This window comes from Trichoderma aggressivum (assembly GCF_033847375.1).
Source record: "Trichoderma aggressivum f. europaeum strain CBS 100526 chromosome Unknown scaffold_011, whole genome shotgun sequence".
NCBI classification, from domain to species: domain Eukaryota; kingdom Fungi; phylum Ascomycota; class Sordariomycetes; order Hypocreales; family Hypocreaceae; genus Trichoderma; species Trichoderma aggressivum.
In genome coordinates this window covers 177,944-200,466 of record NW_026946377.1, presented here as the reverse complement: position 1 = coordinate 200,466, position 22,523 = coordinate 177,944, and the positions used below count along the sequence as shown (strand labels likewise).

At 53.1% G+C, this 22,523-nt stretch overlaps 6 protein-coding genes across 6 annotated transcripts; 3 read left to right on the top strand and 3 right to left on the bottom strand.

The window, feature by feature from the left end:
* Window positions 1-1,193: 1,193 nt before the first annotated feature.
* Triagg1_3710 (CAZyme family GH128) lies at window positions 1,194-2,148 on the top strand (the record flags this gene model as incomplete). Its single annotated transcript, XM_062898033.1, has 2 exons — window positions 1,194-1,804; window positions 1,881-2,148. The coding sequence occupies 2 exons, from the start codon at window positions 1,194-1,196 to the stop codon at window positions 2,146-2,148; spliced, it is 879 nt and encodes a 292-aa protein (XP_062757213.1).
* A 1,424-nt stretch (window positions 2,149-3,572) lies between these two features.
* Triagg1_3709 (uncharacterized protein) lies at window positions 3,573-5,999 on the bottom strand (the record flags this gene model as incomplete). Its single annotated transcript, XM_062898032.1, has 1 exon — window positions 3,573-5,999. One exon carries the CDS (start codon window positions 5,997-5,999, stop codon window positions 3,573-3,575), a length of 2,427 nt encoding a protein of 808 aa, XP_062757212.1.
* A 1,719-nt stretch (window positions 6,000-7,718) lies between these two features.
* Window positions 7,719-9,342, top strand: Triagg1_3708 (uncharacterized protein; the record flags this gene model as incomplete). The annotated part of the gene is made up of 4 exons (XM_062898030.1): window positions 7,719-7,955; window positions 8,365-8,846; window positions 9,007-9,015; window positions 9,072-9,342. 4 exons carry the CDS (start codon window positions 7,719-7,721, stop codon window positions 9,340-9,342), a joined length of 999 nt encoding a protein of 332 aa, XP_062757211.1.
* Window positions 9,343-9,563: 221 nt separating this feature from the next.
* On the bottom strand, window positions 9,564-11,342 carry Triagg1_3707 (uncharacterized protein; the record flags this gene model as incomplete). The annotated part of the gene is made up of 1 exon (XM_062898029.1): window positions 9,564-11,342. One exon carries the CDS (start codon window positions 11,340-11,342, stop codon window positions 9,564-9,566), a length of 1,779 nt encoding a protein of 592 aa, XP_062757210.1.
* Window positions 11,343-14,584: 3,242 nt separating this feature from the next.
* On the top strand, window positions 14,585-16,068 carry Triagg1_3706 (uncharacterized protein; the record flags this gene model as incomplete). The annotated part of the gene is made up of 4 exons (XM_062898028.1): window positions 14,585-15,254; window positions 15,557-15,631; window positions 15,767-15,859; window positions 15,920-16,068. The coding sequence occupies 4 exons, from the start codon at window positions 14,585-14,587 to the stop codon at window positions 16,066-16,068; spliced, it is 987 nt and encodes a 328-aa protein (XP_062757209.1).
* A 1,262-nt stretch (window positions 16,069-17,330) lies between these two features.
* On the bottom strand, window positions 17,331-22,307 carry Triagg1_3705 (uncharacterized protein; the record flags this gene model as incomplete). The annotated part of the gene is made up of 10 exons (XM_062898027.1): window positions 17,331-17,573; window positions 17,659-17,806; window positions 17,870-17,925; window positions 17,998-18,463; window positions 18,513-18,903; window positions 18,974-19,080; window positions 19,791-20,826; window positions 20,893-21,237; window positions 21,883-22,106; window positions 22,246-22,307. The coding sequence occupies 10 exons, from the start codon at window positions 22,305-22,307 to the stop codon at window positions 17,331-17,333; spliced, it is 3,078 nt and encodes a 1,025-aa protein (XP_062757208.1).
* Between the last annotated feature and the right edge of the window lie 216 nt (window positions 22,308-22,523).

The following is a 22,523-nucleotide window of genomic DNA, read 5'->3' as shown; positions in this document are numbered from 1 at the left end:
GGAGAATGCGGGGGATGCAGCCGGTAGTGCGTTATTGCGCCGTGGATCGTACCGAGCAGGATCAAATAACGGAATAAAGAGTAAGGTAGAGTAGAGCAGAGTAGCATTCATTTGGCGGTGTCGCGTTCTTTCGACTCTGCTGCGTGTTGGTGACCCCTAGATTGGCATCGGACGGAATGTCATGTTATGAATAGGAGGCAAGTTGGTCGTTTGCTGTCATTTTTGTTATGCGTCGAATATCATATCATATCATATCATTCATTCCTCTTATTCATCGCTGTGGGCACAGAGTGAGTGAGATCCAACGGACCATTACACCCAGCACACCCACATGGGTTGTTCGCACCCCGGTCGTGTCATTGAAGCCATGCTAACCTTGAGCAGGAAGCTTGAAAACACGCTGGTGAGGGCCCATCGGGTCTAATTGCGCGGTTAAGGGCCGAATCCATATGCACAGTTGGTTTCTATTTTGTCTTTTCATCCTCTCCTTTTTCTTTCGGCCCTAAAAACCCCTCCCCCCTCCTCATTGTGAGAAGCAGATGTGTTAACGGTCGTCATGCTGCAGGAGACATGTACGAACGTTCTCGGGGAGTCTCGGGCGCGATGCTTCAAACGCAAAGAAAAGTAGAGGCGAAAAGAGAGAGAAAGGGTGCTAGTCGTAATATATTATAGGATGAGAGAGGAGTCAATTCCCGAATACTCGGTCCGATAGTGCGAGATGTGCCGCGCTCCATCAACGGGGGTCTGCGGATAAGCTGTTGGTTAGTTCGCGTTGGCATTGGAGGTTGTTTGGTTGTTTCGAACTCCTCTGCTATGGCCACAGAGAGCCCCTGGCACGATGGCATGCTCACTTGCTCATGAACCCGGAAGGAGTCCACGCAAGATGAACAGGGGATTGGGACTGGGTTCAGCCAAGACAACTGGAGCTATTCTTGCTCATCATGGTCAGCAATCTCAATAGTGCTCGATGACATTTCGAGTATATAAACCTCGACATGGAGACGGTTAGAGTGTCCAGGATACAGAGGATACAGAGAGACTGCATCATCCGAGGTTTCTCACTTTCGAGTCAGCAGAGCCTTCTTCCGTTTCACTTACACCGTCACTTACACTCTTGTTCTTGTTCTTTTCAGTCCCTGCCTCTCTTTATTCCTTATCCTGCTGCTGCTAGGATCTTTGAATCTCTCGCAACAATGGCCATGCGCTTCCTCGCCACCGCTGGCGTGCTGCTCTCGCCTCTCCTCGCGGCCGCCGCTCCATCAGCAAAGCGTGGTCTCATCTTCATTCCTAACTCGACGACCCTGCAGGACAACTCCATCTGGGTGAAGACGGGCTCCGACCTGACGTGGTACTACAACTATGGCAACCTGCCCAGCTCCGACTACGCCTCCATCCCACAGTCCAAGTTCGAGTTCGTGCCCATGATGTGGGGAGTTGGACCGAACCCTTCCCAGGACTTTGCTTTCCGAGACAGCGTTATCAATCTCATCAATAGCGGTACCAACATTTCCCACGTCATGAGCTTCAACGAGCCCGATGCTCCGTCTTCGTGGGGTGGCAGCGATGTGTTGCCGCACAACGCTGCTCTTGCTTGGATCGCCAACTTCATTCCCCTGCAACAACGTGGCATCAAGATCGGCGCACCTGCCACAACCGGGGCACCATCAGGGCTAGATTGGCTTCATCAGTTCTTTGGAAACTGTACTCAGCTCATTGGCAGGGATTGCCCGTATGATTTTGTCTCGTTGCACTGGTATGACAACTTTGATGGGTTGAAGGCCCACATTAGCGACTACACCGCAGCGTAGGTTTTTTCCCGGATGCTCCAAAACATCAGTAATAGGAGGGAAATGTGACTAATTCGATCAAATTGTATATAGATTCCCCGGCAAGAAGCTCTGGGTGACGGAATACGCCTACGCCAACCAGCCCCTGGCCGCGACGCAGCAGTTCTTCAACACCAGCGCCAGCTACATGGACGGCCTGAGCAACCTGGAGCGGTACAGCTACTTCGGCGCCTTCCGGTCCAACGTTAGCAATGTCGGGCCCAATGCGACGTTTTTGAACAATGCGGGACTGCTGACGGACATTGGATCGCTGTATCTGGGCGGTGGCCTGACTGGAGTGCTTCCAACGTCCAACTCGTAGATTCGGAAAACTGAAGATGAGAATGGCGTTGATACTTGGAGAGAGTATATAACTGCCAGATAAAAGAAAAGGGCATGGGTGTATATAAAATGACGAAGAAATGTACATGAGATCAAAGAGGAGAAGCGTTTTCGGCTTCATGACTTGTAGCGTATCATGACGGCGTATGCTTTGTGATGTGCTCAGAAGCATTATATATCTCACTGCAAATACACTATAAATTTGAAAAAGAACTGATCTAATCCTCTGCAAGTTTGTGGTTACTACCTAGTACTTAGGTACTTACCATAAGCGTTCCTTCCCATGAGCCGATAGCCAGTGCCTTCTCGATTGGGAGAACACGACGTCATGTTGTCTTGCAGAATGCCGTGCAACATCTTGATCGGAAGGAGCCTCTCACATTCTTCACTCCCAACAATCTCCATCTCTTCTCCTCTTCTCTTCTTTTTTTTTCCCCTCTCTTTTGCTCTCCTCTCATCTTCTCGGTTGATACATCAGCTTCTTCGCCTACCCAGCGAGTGAGTATTAATGATGCCTGAAATGAATCTCCAGTCAATGTACTGACCGTTCCAATTTCTTCTCTAGATCCTCATCCACCGCTTAGACATTGCACTCTCCACGCCCACTCCTCACATCACCTACAGCTTACATAGGCAACGAATGTCCGGGGATGACGCTCGAATTCGACAGATCTATCTACCTATCTAAACCAAAAGAGGGTATTAAACATTAATGACAAGGGATGAAAAAAGAGAAAAGGAGAACCCATGGCCCAGCACGGCGGCAAAGGGAATTTGGTAAGAGAAAATGTAAGATAAGAGGGATGCAAGCCAGGGAAAAAGATGAGCCGGCCACTGCTCACAGCGACAACAGCCGGTCCACGTTTTCCCCCGCCCTCTCACCTCTCTCATCTCACGTTCTCTCTCAGAGATGGAGGATGAAAAGAAAAAAAAGTTGAAACCGCAAGAGGAGAGCAAAGGCGGAAAGCAGAGGGAAACAAACGAACTGCCCATCATTCCGGAGGAACAAGGGGCAGCTGGGTATTTTCTCTCTGCTTCTTCCTCCAACCTCCTGCTGCGCTTCCAAAGATGAAGAGAGAGAGAAAGACAAAACAGAATGAAGAGATGAAAACATATTCCACTCTCATTCGCCTTCTCCCACTCTTCGTATTCAATTCTCCCAGCACCTCTTCCATGTTCCCAGATGTCCCCGTCTCTGTCTGGCTCTTCTCTTTCTTTTCCCTCTTCTCTTTTCCCTCTGTCACAACCCTCTCAGACCAATCAACACCCAATGAAGAGAAAAAAATGACAAGGCACACTAAAGAAATCCGACTTCACATGAACTCCTCGTTCACGGCTAGTCAACCAAGACACTAACAAACTCTTAGGAAAACCGAGAGATCTGTCTATTGCACCTAGACAGTACTACACTATTGTGGCGCCATAAAACCGATCCTTCAAATCAAGCAACGTACTGGGCACATCTCTGATGCAGCCGATCCGCTCAAAGGCTCCAGGATACCGCATCGACCGGGTCAACACCAACCCATCCCACCTATCGAACACGATTCCTTCACAGCCCACGTCATGATCTCCCCTTTGCCTAATGCAGAGTATAAACGCCACTGCCCTGGTCGTTTTGCGTCCCAGCAGATTCGGCTTAAACTCATTATGATTGCGCGTCAAGAATGCACGTGTATGGAGAGGATTGATTTCTCTTTCTTTCAAAAACCCCTTTCTGCGTAAGCGCTGTGAAATCTTGGAAACATGTCTTTTGCGCAGCCGGTCCAAGGCACCCTTGGCCTTGACCGTGACAAGTGCACCATCTCCAACAAAGGGGTATGCCTTGATCTTGTTATCCTCCTTGCCACGAAAGTAGGCAAACTGGAAGCGATCCCCGCCAGCACCCTCGAGCGTCTGGCTGACCTCACATCTGAACATGAAACCTTCCACACGAATCCAAGCCCCATGAACGCTGCCACAGGGGTCATCGGGGTCCGTTGGGATGCTGCCACATCCAACCACTCTTGCCTCAGCCCTGGAAGTCCAGGAATTGTCTCGCCATACAACCGGAGCGTCAACAGAAGCCCAGGAGAAGGACGGTGCCCTTTGCTTGGTGAATGGCAGGGTTATCTTGGTCACGTTCGTGTTAGTTTGTGATCGGCGCAAGCTCACTTCCCATAACAGACCCGTGGTCATGGTCTTCCACCAAAGGCCTGCGACATACCGGTCTTGAATGCCCATGTCTGACATGGAGGCCAGGGTAGATAACTTGGCGAGCCTATCTTCTCCGCGAAGCTTCTTGCACGAGGTGTGGAACTCAACAGCATGAAGCCACAGTTGCGACGCATCGCGTGCCCCGTATCGCTCTGGCATCCCTCGAGACCAATCACCCCTGTCATACTTCCTCACTCCTTCGCGAGTACAGTCATGGCGTCTGCACTGGCACATGATGCCTCCCGACGTGAAATGAATTACACGAGTGCCTAGGAGGCCTTCAGTAAGGCACCAGTGTCGCCCATAGAGCGGGCCGGTTCGTCGAAACGACCCGGGAGCAACGCTGACAAGATGCGACGCCTTGTCGAGGGCATCGAAGGGGGTCTCCGGGCGGGAGAACTTCCTGCGCAGGGTCAGGGTAATTTGGGCGCCGCTTGGGGCTACAAATGGAAGCCGCTTGGTGACCCAGTCCTTCTTTGGAGGATGGAGAAACGCGTCATTCGGCGTGACAGCGGATGCCGCGACAATGGTCAGGATGGAATCCCGAAAATAGCTGCCCACCATGGGATTTTGCACCCTTAGATCCTCATGGCTATCCTGGATGATGCACATGGAGTCGATGAAGAGGAAGTGAATGTCGTTGAGGTGGGCAATCCTGGCAGCGTCTCTAATGGCTGCTGGCAAGCCGGAAATCGTCCGACCCTCTTTCCAATCGTCCATGTTGGACATGAGGAGCCTAGGAACCCCCGGGTCAGTGTTGAGCCAAGTATGGCTCAACGTCGCGTACTCTATAGGGTCCGGAACGTCTGGGAACCCTGGAGGGTTGGACAAACACTCCCACAGAACGACTTCATCGTTGTCGCAGTCGATGTACAGCAATCGGTTGGGGGTGTTGTAGCATTGATTCGTGGCGTCCTTGTAACGCGAGCAACCTCGGAACCAATATCGAAAAAAGCCTTCACTAGCACGGTGTTTGTACGAGTCATCATCTTCCGAGGCTGTCGGCTCCGCGCTGGGAAAGTCTGAATCGGTCAATGAACCCCGATCCATGATGGAGACTTCGAGATCGGCACGAACAAGAGTGAAGTCGTGGTGAACAATAAAGGCCGTGGCGCAATTCAGAATCAGGGGCTGACCAGGTCGAACCTTTACTTGGACAATGAGGGTCGGGTCCTCCCGAGCATCCTCTCTCCAGTTTGCAGTACTATCTTTGAAGAAATGATTGAGAGTATCGAATAGCAATCGGCAGTATGGGCAGTCAAGGAGTCTGTCGGCATCATCGATTTTCTTGCCACCCAGGTTGCCATAATCATCGGCATCCTTGCCATCACGGAGGAGGTGGTTTGTGAAAATCTCGATGATGTAGAATTCAGGGTCACCGCGAATTCGAGTTCGCGCGGTACGACGGGCCTCTAACGCGTGCACTCGTTCGAAGTCTTCACAGAACTTGAAGTTGTTGCAGACACGACATGTGTGCTCGAATTCGGCGAGGAGCTTGCTGAGTTTGCCATTGCCGGTAGCTTGAGGCGCATAGAATTCTAGAGGACGATCGGGAGACTTGATGACTTTAGGACGATCGGGAGGCAAAGCGTCTTCAGGAGAATCGACAAGCAGGCTGCTTATCTTTACCCGCATCGTTTGATTGAACAAGGGGTATAATTCAAAAGTGCAATTGAGAAGAGGAGTGTAAGCTGCTACTGGTAACAAAGTGACCAGAGGAAACGAGGATCTGTTCTGTTGAAGGTGAAGGCTTGTGATCGGTATTGTTGTACGAGCGAACCGACTTTTTATACGTGTGTGTCTCGAAAGAGATTGTGGGATGCATACACAGAGAGACGATAGAGAGAGACAGAGAGAGAGAGCCCGGATTCAGAGACAGGGGCGACGGTGCTGGGGAGTGCCAATCTGTCTGTTCACCTGTCCATCTTCTCACATCGAACCGCTTTACGCATCATGGCCTCTATACCGCCGGCCGCTCACATGATTTTCCTTGTTTATTTCCTTTCTCTCTTGGTTTGTGTCTCTCATCTCCTTTTGGAGCCCATCAGAAGAGAGATTTCAAGCCTCAAAACGCCTCTTTTCCAAGGATAGGCTCTCTTGATGCATGGTCCCATCTCGGTGACTGCAAAGCCGCATGGGAGTGAACACAGATTCCCCACCGCAACTGAGAGAAAGCACGCGTCTCATTCGCCGATTTGCGAACCTGTCCGCCTCACTTTTGGGTGGGCTCGATGTGAGTTGGAGCCAGGAAGTTTTCCATCACGCTCGTGAGCTTTGCAGCCACACCGACAGGGGGGGCCCATGGCATGAAGCGGTAGCGGAAAAGTTGGGAGCAGGAGATCTGCCGGGAGCTACCGTCAAGAGCCCACTCGGTGGGAAGAAGGGATTCCGTTTACGGGCATCTGGTCATACTAATGCTGGGCTACAGCAGGTACTGGCCATGGCAAAGTGAGGCCGTCATCAAGGCCCTTTTTTTGATAGAGATGGCGATTCGACTCACGAGCTTGATCCAGATCCCCTTCCCCCGTCTCGACGCCATTTCTCCAGCTGATGTGGCCCCGAAGTCGCGAGACAGGTAGGGATGCATGGGCAAAGGCGAATCAAAAGGCGAGACATGCGAGAGGAGAAAAGAAAAAGAAAGAAGGAAAATAATGTGATTGCTGCTTGGGAAGTGCAGCGCCGCGCAGCAAACCATGGCATATGCGAGCTGCACGAATTCAGACCCCATCAGCCGTAGCGGCAATCCTCCTCGGTCCACACACCCCTGATGAGAGATCTTTCTTTTTTTTTTTATTCCCCTTCCTCCTTTTGCCGGACCCCGATCTCCTTGCTAGCCGACTGATACCCCGGATGGGGCGATGCTGAGCCTGGAGTGTCGGCCATGAGATCAGAGGACGGCAGTGAGGAGAAGGCGAGGTTGTATTAGTGGGGGTTGGGCTGCTGACGCCGAAATGACAAACCACCCGGCTTTTGGCTTTTGGCTTTTGGCGTCTCTGGCCATTTTGCCTCTGGCCGGTGGTGAGTATTATTTAATTCTGGGCTAATGCTTACGAGTGGGAGAGTCTCATTGAGAACTCTGTTGACGAAGCCGGCAACTACGTACGGGACTCGGACGTCTGGGGAATGGGAAACACGCGAGTAATCAACCTCGGAGAGTTATTTAAACAGCGCTGAGGGACGCCGGATTGGAGCGGCATCATCGCCTCGGGCACCATCACTGTACTCGTTGTCGGCACATGCACGAGAGAGACAACAAGACGGCCATACCACACTCCTCGTAACTGCTGCATTCTCCCCGGTTTCAACTTACAATCGTCCCCCCCTCTCAATCAAATTACACCCAACAACTCGACCATGGCGTCCACAACTAACAACACCCCTCTTCTCCTCGACCTCACCATCGATAACATCACCGAGAACGTGGTGCGAATCAATTCGCAGAGCAGCAATGCACGGCTCAACTACCTCATGGAGCGGCTGGTGACCCATGTCCACGACTTTGCACGGGAAACACGCCTCAGCACGCACGAGTGGATGGCCACCATCGAGTTCCTCACCAAGACTGGCCAGATGTGTACCGATGTCCGCCAGGTGTGTTGTCTCTCTTTGTTTCATTTGCTGATTTCATCTTCTTTCATTTGATATAATTAAAACAAGTGCATCCTTCGTCTCTGCCGGCTAGGGCCGCGGCCAGCCGGGATCTATTCTGGTTGCCGCGCCTCCATAGCCTGGCCTTGTTTCGCTTCTTTTTCCTTTTTTTTTTCCAATTCTAAACTCCTCTCCCTGCTTTCGGGGAGCCTTCTTCTTGCATCCTTCTGCCCCCCCTTGGCTCTTGGCCGCTCTTGGCCCCCAAATACCATGTACCAGGTCCATGAGAGTAGTAGTCTTATCACGCTGCCTTGAGTGTCATGTAATTGGGTCTCATAAGCGTGTCTTTCTTTTTTTTTTTTTCCTTCTTTTCTCCAAGTTGTGGCTTGCCGGACTGACATCTCCGGGGCAGGAATTCATCCTCCTCTCCGATATCCTTGGCCTCTCGATGCTGGTCGACTCCATCGACCATCCCAAGCCACCAAATTGCACGGAAGGCTCCGTCCTCGGACCCTTCCACACCGGTGATGCGCCGCACCTCCCCATAGGCTCGTCCATGAGCACTGACGCTGCGGGTGAGCCCATGCTCGCATTATGCACCGTCTCCGACTCGTCTGGCCGGCCAATCTCGGGCGTCAAGGTGGACATTTGGGAGACGGACTCCTCAGGCCACTACGACGTGCAATATGCAACTCGAGACTCGCCGAGCGAGCGCTGCGTCATGACGAGCGACGTGGACGGCGGCTTCTGGTTCAAGGCCATCAAGCCCGTCAGTTACCCCATCCCGGATGATGGCCCGGTTGGCAAGCTGCTGGGGCTGCTCAACCGCCACTGTTGGAGGCCAGCCCACATGCATTTCATGTTTGAGAAGCAAGGACTGGATCCTCTCATCACGTACGTATTACTCGTACTCCCCCCTTCGGATACATTTGTTTGTACCTGTACATGAAGTTGAATCCACGCCCCGGGTTCACATCTCAAGCCTACCCTTGTCCCCGGCTCCCCTCCCCCTGCCCTGCCCTGCCCACCATCTAAGCATAACGCATAAGAATAGCAGCAAGACGTGAGTGGCTGGACTTTGACCTAGAGCTGAACTGATATCGTGCCGTGTCATAATAGGACGCTCTTTATCCGCGGCGACAAGTATGAGACATCCGACGTCGTCTTCGGCGTAAAATCGAGTCTCATCATCGATTTGGGCAAGGTTGATGAGGAGACGGCGGCCAAGTACGGCGTGCCCGTGGGAGCCTTACTGCTCAGGCACAGCTTTGTCCTGGCGAGCACAGAGGAGACTGAGCAGCTGCGAGACAAGAACGCCATGGAAGCCATGGAGAGGTTAGGACTGAAATCGAAGCTCATCGACCACTTGCCGGTGCCTGATTTGGATTAGAGGGTAAAAAACAAAGAACCCCCGGGAAGCCATTATCACTCAAGCGATCCTGTTCAATCCGTCTTCTCGCTCTGCACTCTCATACGGAGCGCCTGTATTTCAAAAACTTTATGGACTTTATGGGCAGTTTTAACAGCAGGGAGCCCTTGGATCGTAGTAAATCCAACTCCAGGAAAAGAAAAAAGAAGAAAAAAGAAAAATCAACATATGCCATCAACTCATCAGTGACCTCTCGGGCCAGACTTGATCAGCTTGGCCACGTTTTCGTAGTATCCCCCCGTGCCGCCGTACTTTGCGATGAGGGCGACGATATCCGCCTCTGGCACCTCTCGCGTGCGGGACCTCCCCAGCAGACAAGTGTTCCTGGTGCTGGGAATCCGCAGCATCTCGGTCTCGACCTTCCAGCCGCAATCTTCCGCAATCCTGGAAACCCAGTCGACTAGCGACGCATACGTCGACTTGGCCTTGGTCTTGTCCTGGGGAGGGGGTGCCCGGAACTTGTCCCCGGTGAGGTTGTGGCTGCAACAGGGGATCATGATAAAGGGACACCTCGAGCAGGCGGCAAGAATCGGCGTCCAGGGGGTCAGCTCGTCGGCGTGGTTGGAAATGATGAATGTGCCCGGCGGGAAGACGCCGTCATGTACGACGCCGTGGGACAGATCACTTGACTCGTTGTCGGCGTCGGCATTGGCCTGATCTTGACCGCTTCTCGAGACCGCGGCTGGGAGCAGCAGCCGCTCCTCCAGAGACGAGCCAGAGGGGGAAGCCTGCCCCCGCGTCCGGTACTGAGCCCACGACTTGCGCTCTCTCGCGTCGAAGCCCCATCCAGAGTAGCCCTCCTGTGTCAGCAGGTAGACCAGCAGCCCGTTGCCGCAGCCAATGTCGACGAAGCCCGGGAATGCGGCGGTCTCCTTGGGATACATGTCGCTCCATAGCTCGATGAGAAAGGCGGCTATCCCCAAGTCTTCAAAGACGTGCTTGGACGGGTCCGTCTTTTCGGCCCACGAGTCGACCAGCTGACGAGCATACTTGCTCTTGAGAAGTGCGTACCGGTTCTGAAATCTGTCCTGGGGGATGACCAAATCGTGATTGACTCTCTTGACATAGCCCTCGGCGGCGCCGTGGCCGTGCTTGTCGATGATCTCGAGAAGATGGAAGGCTGTCCGCTGTAGCCTCGCGTCGCTCAAGGGGTGCTCCGGATAGGGGAGGAAGTGAATGGATATGGTGCCTTTGCCTGCTTCGTCCCACTGGTGCAGGTGCGCGATGCCCTGGACCTTGGGATGATAAAAGGGGAGGTCGTCTGCGGAGGCCGAATGGGGCATATATATGACGAGCGCGGATGGCGACGGAGATTCGGATCTCGATCCAGATGTAGATCCAGACGCAAGTGCCGTGGAATCCATGTCATGTCCATCATGCGCCGTCTTGGTCGTGAAAAAGGCGCATGTCTGCTCCAGGGGCTTGTCTCTCCGCTCGTTCCTGGGGATGAGCCTGCGGACGAGGGTGCGCTCCAGGGTCATGCCGCGTATCTGGACGGCGAGGGGGCGAACCTCGGAGGCGGTCCGGGATGGCAGCTGGGTCTCATGATGATGATGATGCTTGGGTGCTTCATCCTCAGCGGTAGCATCTGGGCTAGCATGAGCATGAGCATTAGCATCGGCAACGGCAACGGTACCGACACCGGCATCTACAGGAGCAGGCCTAGTATTACTACTAGCGGCAGTGTTGCCAGTAAGACTATCAGCATCCGTGGCACTACTGCTGCTGCTGCCGATGCTGTTGGTGTTGCCCTTCGTCTTGGCCTCGTCGTACAGAATGTCAGCTCGAAACAGCCAGCTCGAGTTGAGATTGGGGTTCTTGATGAGATTCATCATCTTGTCCACAAAGATGTCGGGCCCAAAGGAGCAGGCATGACTGTACAGGGGCACCCACGTGCGGTTGGCCTCGTCTTCAAAGAAGGGCGGTGACCCCAGCGGGAGCTCTCGCGGCTGAAACTTCATGGCAGATGAATGACGAGTCTATTCTGTAGCTGTACGGTATATCTGGATGTGTATCTAACCTCGATTGGGCCGAAGATGACTTGCTCGCCGGGACCTCGGAAAGGATTCTCGCGTCCGGAGGATTAATCAATCAATCTCGCAGAGTGACTGTGGAGGGCATGGGTACAAGGTAAGCTTAGGGCTGATGCTTGGTTTTTTTCCCTTCTTCAGCGACCCCTCCAAAGAAAGGTCTGGTGAGCCCCTCAATCTGCACCGCACCTCGTTTGGGCAAGACAGGATCGGGATCGGGAAGTCGATCGGGTTTCCCCCTTTTTTTTAGTTGTGTGTCTGTCCGGACTGGAGGTGTCGCAGATCCGGCGAGATGCCAGATTGGCTTTGAGCTTGTTTCTGCCTCTACTTCTGTGAGTGGACTTTGTTGGTTTTTCTTAATCGATAACGAGAGAAAAAACGGGTGTCCGAAACTGGCAACTTGGGGCGTGTCTTGAACCCACCAGAATGGAAAATGACGTAGCCCAGCAATTGCAAGAGTTTCTTGCTCCATCTCTACAGCACTTACAGTCGAGGTTGGTTATACCTCTCTCTATTGGGAGGCTTCCTGACTTGACACTATCGCAACTGTCACTCTACTCGTGTCGATGCTCAAGCGAGATGGTTGTTAGAGTAGGTACTCTGTACTGCGGTGGGCTTGCTGGGGTCAGACTCTTTGCAGTCCAGCGCTATTGAGTGGCTTTCGCTTTAGCCCATTCCTTCGACGCCGCTGCGACTCTGCGCAGCCTTGACGGCCATTCTGCGTACAAGTAGGTACAACACCGAAGAGCAACTGGCCATGCTCCGGATACAAGGGTCATGTTCCCCGAGGACGATCGTTCGCATCGAATCCCTGGCCGGGACTCCATCGTGATGCTGCTTTTCCCAATCGGAAGTGCTTCCGGTGCATGAGAAAAACGAAAATACGCGGACGGAGGTGAAGATGCATCGCGGATGCACAACACCTGCAACCGAACAACCACACCCGAGATGCCTCCCCCAAAAGTTACCTATCGGATCCAAAGCCGGTGCATGAGAATTTCAAGGATTCGATGATATCCATGCCTCTGGAACGCTTCCCCGGTGAAGGGCTTTTGTCGACGACTGCCAACCGGATCTGCTTCCGCGGCGTGATGCCAGTCGATTTGCATGCCGGGGTTTGATTCACGTTTGCCAGTCGGATCGGCTTCCGGTGGTGGTTTTTTTCTCGCTTGGCCATGCAAGAGGATGCGAATGGAACCCTTTGGCGAGATGATTCTGCCAGTCGGGGAAGAAGCCGGTGTGAAGAAAATGCAGGGGAATGGGCTTTGGGAAGATGATGCCTGCTTTCTTTGTGTGAGACGTGAAGAAGACGAATGAAAGACGAAGATGGCTTCGTCGAATGGGGAATGGAGAATGAAAAAAAAAAAAAAAGTCAGCCAGTTACGGATGGAGATTATATGCCCGTTGAGAAGCGTTGTCTAATACGACTGTTGTACGACTTCCATTCCACCCCGACTATATAACAAGCTCTCAGCCCACTGGCGCTACAGCACTCCAACTTTTGTCTGCCCGGGAGCTGCCTCGAGATGGCTTCCGCAGTGTTCCCGCTGTGGGGTTGCGAGAAACCTCAAAAATGCCCTCCGATGAGGCGAGACGCCACGTGTATTGGCCGTTCTTTTGACGCAGGCCGAGCCTCGTGGCGCGTGACAAGCTGCTCTCCTCTGGGTACGGGTTCAACCGCTGCCAAAATCCTTCCCGACAGGTACCTGAAGACGTTGAAGTTACCTTGCGGCATCACTGACGCTTCTCTCTCAATGCTGCTTATATAACCATCGAAATCGACTTATTCCGACCATGATTGAGTCCGCGAAACCCGTCTTGTCGCATTCCCAAATGCGCCTCGACACGATAAAATACTCTTGGACACGATAATTCCCATTCCCCCACAAGCCCAATAAGAGAAGGGGCAACAGGACATAGTGCGCTGGGCATTGAGCGTCTTGTCACTTTGTGTCTCAGGCTGGCTACCCTGTACAAACATGCATTCGAAACGGCCCCCTTTTTCTTTTCTCCTTTATTGGCGCATTCACCCAATGGCGATGGGCATGCTGGGCGGTGTCGCCTTGCATATGTGAGTTGTCATTGCAAGCGATACCTATGTACAGTAAGTCGGGTGCAATAGCCTAACAAGTGGTTGGGCGAACAACACGACGAAGCTGTGACTGTGCTGAGTGAGAATTAAAAACCTGCGCCAGGACTAACAAACTACGAATGAATTGACCAACTCTGCCAGCTATTATGACTCGTCCGCACAGCTACGACTCTTTTGGCTTGTGTGTTGCTGCTCTCAGTTTATTACATAATGGCCAAAATGCAAGCGACGAGCAGCATCCGGAAGATTCATGTCCCGAGACTGGTCAAATCGTTATCGGCACTTGTGCGTGGGTTATCGGAGCAGCAAAGTGAAGCCACTCGAGTTGACGCAACAAAGTCGTGTGTACTCGGCAAGGTAGGCTGCAAAACTAATTTATCTGCAGGGCAAATGAAGTGCTTACTGGGTACGCATCACTACACGCATCACTACCTACATACCTCTATAGTACTCGGCTACTCCTTTTTTTTTTTCTTCTCTCGTCTATTTCCTTTCGGCCCAGCCCGGTGACAGACGGAGAGACATGGCAACGTCGCGGGAGGCCCGACAGCGGGCTGGGTCAGCCAAGGCCCGGCCAGTCACAGGCAAGGCCCAGCCCAGTCCAGTCACCGGTTGAGCCCAATCCGATTCACGTGGTGGCAATGCTCGTAATACTGCGTAACATGGCTGAGACAAGACAGTGCGACATGGCGGTGTGCCTTTTGCGGCAGCAACGCAACCTGTGTCAGTTCAGTTTCCTGTGGCGGGGTGAGTTTTTGTGTGGCGTGGCGCCTTTTAGTAGGTAGGACTGGTGCTGATTGCGCTTGGGTGCTACCGTGTTATGTGTGACGGTACCTTAGTACCTAAGGTTGTCATGGATGGATCAATTCTGCCGGGCAGTACAATTGCACAAGTTACAGAGTACAGTGGGCTGTTTTCTTACAAACAGGAATGCCGCCAATAGGTAGGTACTCTGGGGTTCAACAACATTGAGCACCCGATGCACTGTATGGAGTTGCTGCCCGCTGCCCGCTGCCCGCTGCTCTCGTAGGGCTCTCTCGTCCAGTTGCCGCGTTCACCCACTCATCTTTCGCACACGTACATGTACCCTGTCTGTCCGCTAGACTCTCCGCACTGGAGCCGCTCCTCGCCTCGTTTCCAAGGCTTTTCCGCCCACCGCCTGCTGTGTGGAGCCCAAGGGTCAGCCTCTCTCTTGGCCACCTGCCGCCCTAACAGTCACCACCACGTAACCAACTGGAAGGTACCCGGTACCTCGTCCCGCGCCCTGGCTGCCCGCAAACGGCCAGGTACCGCCCACCTGCCCTCAGCTTCCAACATTCTCCCTTGGCTTCTCCTGCCTCTCTCCCTCTCCCTCCTCCCCCACCTTTCGCCCACCTTCTTTGTGCATCGAATCTCGACCAATCTTTTCCCATCAATTCTTTTCCCCCTTTTGCCTCTTCAATCTTCGACTCTCGCTGCTCACCTGACACAAAAACTTCTTGTCGTCACATCACCAACCGCCCAGCCCGACTTTCTACCTTTTGCGCCAGCGCATTTAAAGCTCGTCGAGTCACCACAAAAAAACAACACACAACAAAACCTTCGTACTACAAAAGGCGCTCAGCCCCTCTCCCCGCCGACTCTTTTTCTCCTTGTCCCGCATCTCTTTGAAAACCTAAACACCTCAAGAGACCGCCGCCTTTCGCCGCCGGTTCATCAACCTCGTCCCTCCAAACTTTCCTTTTTCCCACGAGACACCCCGGAACATCCGAGTATATGACTATCGAAAATCTCAAGTCCTTCGGTACGTTTGCCTTGCTAATATTTTTTTCTTCTTTTTTCTCTTTTTTTTTCTTTTTCTGGTTTCCCTTTGGTTGTCCCGTTCCCCTCCCGCGTCTTGTTATTGTGGGTTGGGCTGCATTTGTTCGTTTGTCGTGTGCGATGTGCGCGATGGGTCGCAACGCGCGCTCATGCATCGCGACAATTCTTGCACCTCCCTAGACGCTAATCCTGACTGCCGCATTCATCTGTGTCCATCTGTTTTGTTCATCCTGCTGACTGACGCTCGCCACAGACCCCTTCGCCGAAGCCGACGACGACACCGGTGACATCAAAAAGGTCGAGAACCATATCCATATCCGCATTCAACGTAGGTTCTTCCTTCTCTTTGCCTCATACGTTCAGTCTGGTCTGCCTTTGGTCGCGCTGGCGATGGCGATGGCCAACTTACGATTTATCCATTCATCCATCTCCCCCAAAAACAACTGCTGATGTCTTGCCACAGAGCGAAATGGTCGCAAGTCTCTGACCACGGTTACTGGTCTTCCTGCTAAATTTGACCCCGGCAAGATTCTCACCTTCTTCAGGAAGGAATTCGGTACGTCACCTGTCTTCTATCGCGCCCCCATGTAGCGACCCCCATACTGACTTGCCCCAGCTTGCAATGGCAACAAGGTCAATGACGAAAAGGCCGGCGAGGTGATCCAGCTTCAGGGCGACCAACGCAAGAAGGTCATGGATTTCCTCGTTGACAAGAAGAGCGGTCTCGGTCTCAACCCCGACAACATCACCGTTCACGGTGCCTAAATCGTCCTCTTTCGCGCCGCCGCCCCGGCCCGCCCTTCCAGCGACTTGGCTTCACAGCATGCTGGTGATGAGCGTGTCGGAATGGGGCTGTTCGAGCAGCCTGTGACTCTTACACAGACGCCTACCGCAACCTCCCTCGTCTATTTGAAACCGCTCAACGGGCCCAACCATAGTCCACTGGGGCTACGAGCGATCTCATGCGATGCGAGGCCCTCTCCGGTACAATCCGCCGGCGTGCGTGTAACAGCGTTGTTTTGAAGGTCTGGCCGGCCGGGCGCCATACAGAGGACGGGATAGAGAGAGGCAGCTATATTGTCGGTCCAACTACCTACTCGTGCTGCGCTGCGGCACGGTAGGTCAAGTTGGCAACATTTTTCTCTTTTTTTTTTTTTTTTTACGTTTGGACCAAAGGGTCTAGGCTACGGGCCAAGGAAACTGGGTCTGTCAGTCGGTCGCTATTCTTCAAACTGGCCATTTCGTTATTCCCCTTGCATTCGGGTCTAAGTGCCGACGGGCCTGGCCGTAGTCTAGGACAACTAGAAATAATGCCAAGAAAGTGTGGTGCGACGAATGCCGCGATATGTACATTGTTTGTGACTGACTCATCGTGATTGTGTGTAAGCGTCTTCAAAGGACTTTTTCTAAAAAAAAAAAAAAGAGTGTGTGGTGAGAAATGGAGAAATGGAAAATCTGAGAATCAGAGAATCAGCTCTCCCACAGTGTTCTTGGCAGATAATCGGCATAACAACGTAATAAGAAGTATGGAAAACTGAAACTGCCTTGCCCACCGTTTAAAACCAACGCCGGGTAAAACCAAACTGTAAACATTGGGGGGGAAAGTACCTCTATCGGTACAACAGATGAAATATCGGTAACGGGGGGGGGGATAGAGAAATACTCAAGAATGAATACAGAAAACTGCCCTTTGTCCAACACATCAACGCCTGTATTGCCAGAATGAACCAAAACCCGGGAGACGCAAAAGATAAGATGGAAAAAAGGAAGAAAAGGAAATCCCCAAACAAAACCCCCAAACTTTCAACAAGTCGTCGCAAAGAGAACCGTGGAAAGGCGCTGGTATATCGGAGTCTGTCCAAACACAACCACTTCATGTTCTTTCCCCCCCCTTCCCTTGTCTCTTTTCTCGTCGTGCTCTCCCTTTCTTCCTTCTCCAACTCTTTTGTTTGTTGTCTTATTACAACACCCTTGCTCTCACCCCACTTCTCTTCATACTCGTATAATGCGTTTGTCGGCTTCGTTTACTACTGGGCGTGTTCGTTAATCAGCGCCTTGACGTTGGCCAAGAGCCGTTTGCCGTTTTGCCAGAGGCGGCTGCCCTTTGATACAATGGGCATGGTGGGGTAGTCGGGCTTGTACCACTGCATGTGAGCCAGCAGCACAACCATAGTGATGTAGCTAGCTATGGAGAAGACGTTGACCGAGGTGATTGTTTCTTTTCGAATGTTGATTTTGGAATGCGTGACGTGGTAGCAAATGGTGAGGGACTATGCAGACGGAGCTTGTTAGCCATGCAATCTTTGAAAGCCTCTGAATTCTTTCGAGGTACAAGGAGACGAGACTTGTCCGTACGGTTGCTATGCTGACCCAGCCGGGGAGGAGAAGTCGTGGGTCCTGGAATCCCCCCGTAAGGGACAGCACGGTGAGAGTAAGGTAGGCATTGACGGCGTTGATAGATGCGAGGCGAACCAGGGTGGCATGAGGGGTATAGTTGATGAGCCTAGAGCGAGGAAGCTGAGTGTCAATTTTACAACTAGATTGGACGGGAGTATGGAAAGCGTACCATCGAGACATGAGGCAGTCGGTGAAGAAGAAAGCGAGGTAGCCGCAGGCAAAGCACTACCAGAGGTCCAGTTAGTTTCTGACAGCTCGTAGCCGGAGAGTGTCACAACAAAATCATGTAGCACGCACCCATATTGTAGCCAAGGCTGTCTCGGTAATGGGATAGGGCGCCGCCAAGACTGCCGCCGTCGCCGCCGCGGCTGCTTCACCTTCCTCACGCGAGCACGTGGACAAGAGAGATGCCTGGAGAGCATCCATATTGCTGCCCGAGACGGCTATCTGTTTGACGAGCAAAAACTGCTCAGGCGGGCCTGGCAAGAAGTGAAGCAGCAAGCGCAGCAGCGAGGGTAGCCCCCACCACAGAGCCGGCAGGATCGAGCAAAGGCGCAAGGCGAAGAGCCAGGGATGCCATGGCTGGGGCACGTTGAGCACGACGGCGACGCGGGGCTGCAGCATGGACGGTATGGGAGGCTTTTCGGCGCTGGCGACGGAGAGGGAGGCGGAGCGGATGCGAGCAGCGGAGGAGGATGAGGTCGAGGTCGGGGCACCATTGGTGGTCAGAGGCGCCAGATCGTGAGGCCTTCCGGACGAGAGGCTAGAGGACGAGACGTTGCGTCGCAGGAGGGGCGCGGGCGGAGGCGGACATGACGACGATGACCAAGTCTTGGTGGGCGATGACCAGGGGTTGGACGACGACGATGGCCAGGATCGGGACGAGGTCGGGGACGAGGGAGACGAGGCGGGACGGCGTTTGGAGAGGCCCGGCGTCGCGACGGAAATGGGAGGCGGAGGAGGGTGAGGGCGAGGGTGAGGGCGAGGGTGAGGAGGGTGAGGAGGAGCGGCGGACACGGCCTCGTAGCTTGGAGGCGGCGTCGTCGCCTTTGCCATCACCAATCGGAGAAGAGAGGTGTGTGTTTATGCCATGAGCTCGGAGGCTGGGGAGGAGGAGGAGGAGGAGGAGGAGGAGGAGGAGGAGGAGGATTGTGAGGCTGAGCTTTTTTGAGTTGCGAGGAGATGGAAGCTTGGTGAGTTGAGCTGAGTTGAGTCGAGTATCCAGCAAAGAAAAGAAGCGTCAAGATTAAGATGAAAAGCTCAAAAGCTCAACCAATGTGGAGTGTGTTGTTGTCGCTGTTGTCGCTGTTGTGCGGGTTTGGGTTTGGGTTCTGCGCGAGGCTCGGCTCGATGATGCAAGGGCGGCTACCTACCAAGGTACTACCTAAAATAATGCAGCATTAGTTAGTACAGGTACCTATCTGGTTGTTACGGAGAGGTGGCAGCTCCCACAGATTGCAGACGGAATGGATCCGTTTGATCGATTAGGGGAAGGCTGTAGCGTCCGGCGTCGCCTGTAGATTTCCACGGCTTAGGGAGCTAGCCTCCCCAATTGGGTGCTGCTTGGAGGGGCTCTTTAGCGGGCTTTTGGGTTTAGCAGCGCGGCTGCTTCCGCCTTCCAGGTCTCGACAGTGGACGGACAGGACAGCCAATCGAATCCACGTCAACTTCCATGCATTACGCTGAACCTCATCCCTTGCAAGTTTGCAGCACAACGTGGGCAGGGTGGCATGGAGACGAGGTCATGTGCCGTCAAAAGGGGAATCGTTCGATGCACAGGGACCGAGTATCAGCTTCAGCAATGACTGCTTCGAGTATATGATTACCATTAACCTCCTACAACCACGAGATTCCTCGTCGTGGCCACCAGATTGCTCTCCATGTAAGCACCACCACTGCAACACTGCTACAACCACCACCAGCCTCCAACTTCAATTCTTATCCAATACTGCTACTAACCACCAATCACATCATCATCATCATCATCTTCTTCTTCTTCTTCTTCTTCGTGGTATTTAGGAAAGGAGAAACACCATCAGCTTCCCAACATCATCATTCAACCGTCTCACCAGCAAACAGCTCAAAAGAACTTGCCGGCAACGCTGGTCGAAATCTCAGTCACGAGCTGGGCGTCATCCTCCTCCTCTTCACTCGTAGCCACCGGGCGATCGAGAGCATCGAAACGCTCGCCCCGGCTCTTGGCCAGAGCGAACTGGACCGCCAGCCTCAGCGCCAAAGCAATGAAGCCCCAGATGATGCCTCCGACAGGGGCGGCCACAAAGGCTCCAAAAGCACCCCAATCGCCCGCGTAGAGACCCTGCTCGAGCAGGATCAGCTCACCGCCGCTCTTTGCATCGCCGTAGTAGATGGCGCCGTAGATGAAGACGGTCAGGATGCCGCCCAGTCCTCCCACGACAACCTCAAACCCGCGCCACCAGTAAAACGAGTCGATCAAACCGATACAGAGCACAGGGATCGTGGCCGCCGACGCGAGATCGCTGATGAGGAAGATTTGCAAGATGGACGGGGCCTTGAGCGCAATCACCACAGTGGGGATGATGACAAGCACGACAAGCACTCGGATGATCCAGATGTTGAGCTTGTTGCGGAACAGGTCGTTGGACGCCGATGAGATCATGGCCGACTGCAGAGAGTCAAAGGCAGAGACACTCAGACTGACAACCATGACCAGCACAATGCCCACAACCCAGCTCGGCAGCTGCTCCAGCAGAGCAAAGAAGGCGAGAGATCCGTCAATGTCATCATCTCCAGGCCAAGCTCCTGTCCATGCAGCAATAAGACCGGTAGCACCAACCAAGGTGAGGATACACAGGACGGCCACCGTCGCAACAGAAATGCCGACCCACAAGTCCTTGTCCGTCTTGGATGAAAAGGTACGCAGCCAAAAGTTGGAGAGGAAGAAGTCGTTGGTCAGCACGGCAACGGGAAGAATGTACACCAGCTGCCATCCCACAAGACTGGCCTTGGTGAGGCCCGAGGAGTCGATGAGGTCGCGGTCAATCTCGGCCTTGACGCCAATGGTGATGGTGGCGATGATGATGAGCCCGACAACCATGGCTCCTTGGATCACATCTGTGAGAAACGAGATTCTGAATCCACCCAGAGCTTGTTCGCGTATAGATGTTAGCCAGGTCTTCGCATTATACTCCGCTCATATATTCAGGCACTTACATGTATAAATGGTTGTGACCACGCATTCCACGATGATGACTGGAAGTCCATCAAGGCCGGTAAGAGCGTTGACGACTTGTCCGACAGCCGACAGCTCTGCAACCATGTAGAGGAACAAGGTAACAAGCGTCATGAAGCTCAGGTACAGCATGGCAACCGTGCCATATCGGTTACGCGTCCACTCCGTCAAAACGAATCCATCAGGACACTTGCGACGGATCATGGGGCCAAGAAGGGCGAAAACAAGCAGGGGCAGCGCAGACGCCAATGCGTAAACGACGACACCCTGAACACCGGCAATGGTTGCGAGTTCCGGGTACGAAAACAGGATACCGGATCCCAAGGCTGCGACAGTCAGCATGACACAAATCTACAACGGGAAAGGGTACAAGGATGGGGATCTGGAGCGGCAGCACGTTTCCCACGCAAGCATTAACTTGATCGAGTATTCACGGTACAATCTCAGCTTCGTTGACGTAGCCGCGACATCTCCCTCAGGCAGAAAGTAAGCCATATTACATCTGCCCGGGGTTGGATCTCGCAAAGCTGCTTCAACTCGGCGCCCGTAGTGAGCCGCATCCTCTCCCCTCTCTTGTTCCCCAACGATGGGCATCTTTGATCTCTTGTTCTCCCTGTTCTTTTTCTTTCTTCCCAGTGCCTGTGAAGGCAAAGAGAAGTGAAGCCCCCAGAATCTCCTCTGATTAGTAGTAGAATGAGAGAGACGCATCGTAGGGGAGAGAGGGGAGAAGACGAAGATTGCTTTTTGTGGGTTACGAACCTGTTCAGCCTCCTAGATACGGACATCTTTTTCGCGAATCGCTGATGTTCTCTGACTTGTTTCTGGGGAAATGAAGCGAAATTCCCTTCACATTTCCTTGAGTGCGATCAAGGCGCTGTAGTTGACGTTGCTGCTAACGCTCCGTAGGCATGTCTTCTGTCTGCGACAAAAGTTTCACGGGGCAAAGAAAATTGCCCTCGCTCGCGACTCACCAGAGGCGATGAAGTTGAAGGCCAGAGGCCAAGCTGCAATCAACGCGGACAAGTCAGCTTCAGAACTTGGAAGAGGGGGGAAATGATGGGCTGAATAAGATGAGCGCCGGAGAACAAGGGCGTCATATTCTTGCGTATTCTGACCAGTCTGTGTCCTGTTGCCGGAGAGAAACTCCGTGTTGGGCTGCTTTCTCATTCTCCAGGCAATGCCCGTGCCCAAGACGCTGCATATCCATTCACGTCAGCTTCGAATCAATGTGTTTATTTGCCTCCTTCTTTCATCCCATTTCTTCTCTTTGTCTCTCCGCTTCAAAACGGTACTATAGACAGACAAAAAGGGGGCTTGAGACTGAGTTTACGTACAGGAAGAAGCCATAAGTCACATAGATGATGGCGTTTGACGCCGCAAACGATGGCTGGCCCATGATTGAGAGGCAAAAAGGTTGTCGCACGACTTGGGTGCTTGAAAGAGGCGCTCGCGATTTGCCAAAACACAAAAGATTTCAGCTGCGAGTATGTCGAATCGGGGTTGAGAGGGAGGTGAGAATTGCTGAGCGACAAGAGATGATCCAATACTAAATACGACAGGGAACAAGAGCGGAAAAGTTTTGCGTCCAGGTGCTTTTTACAGGCCAGTTTAG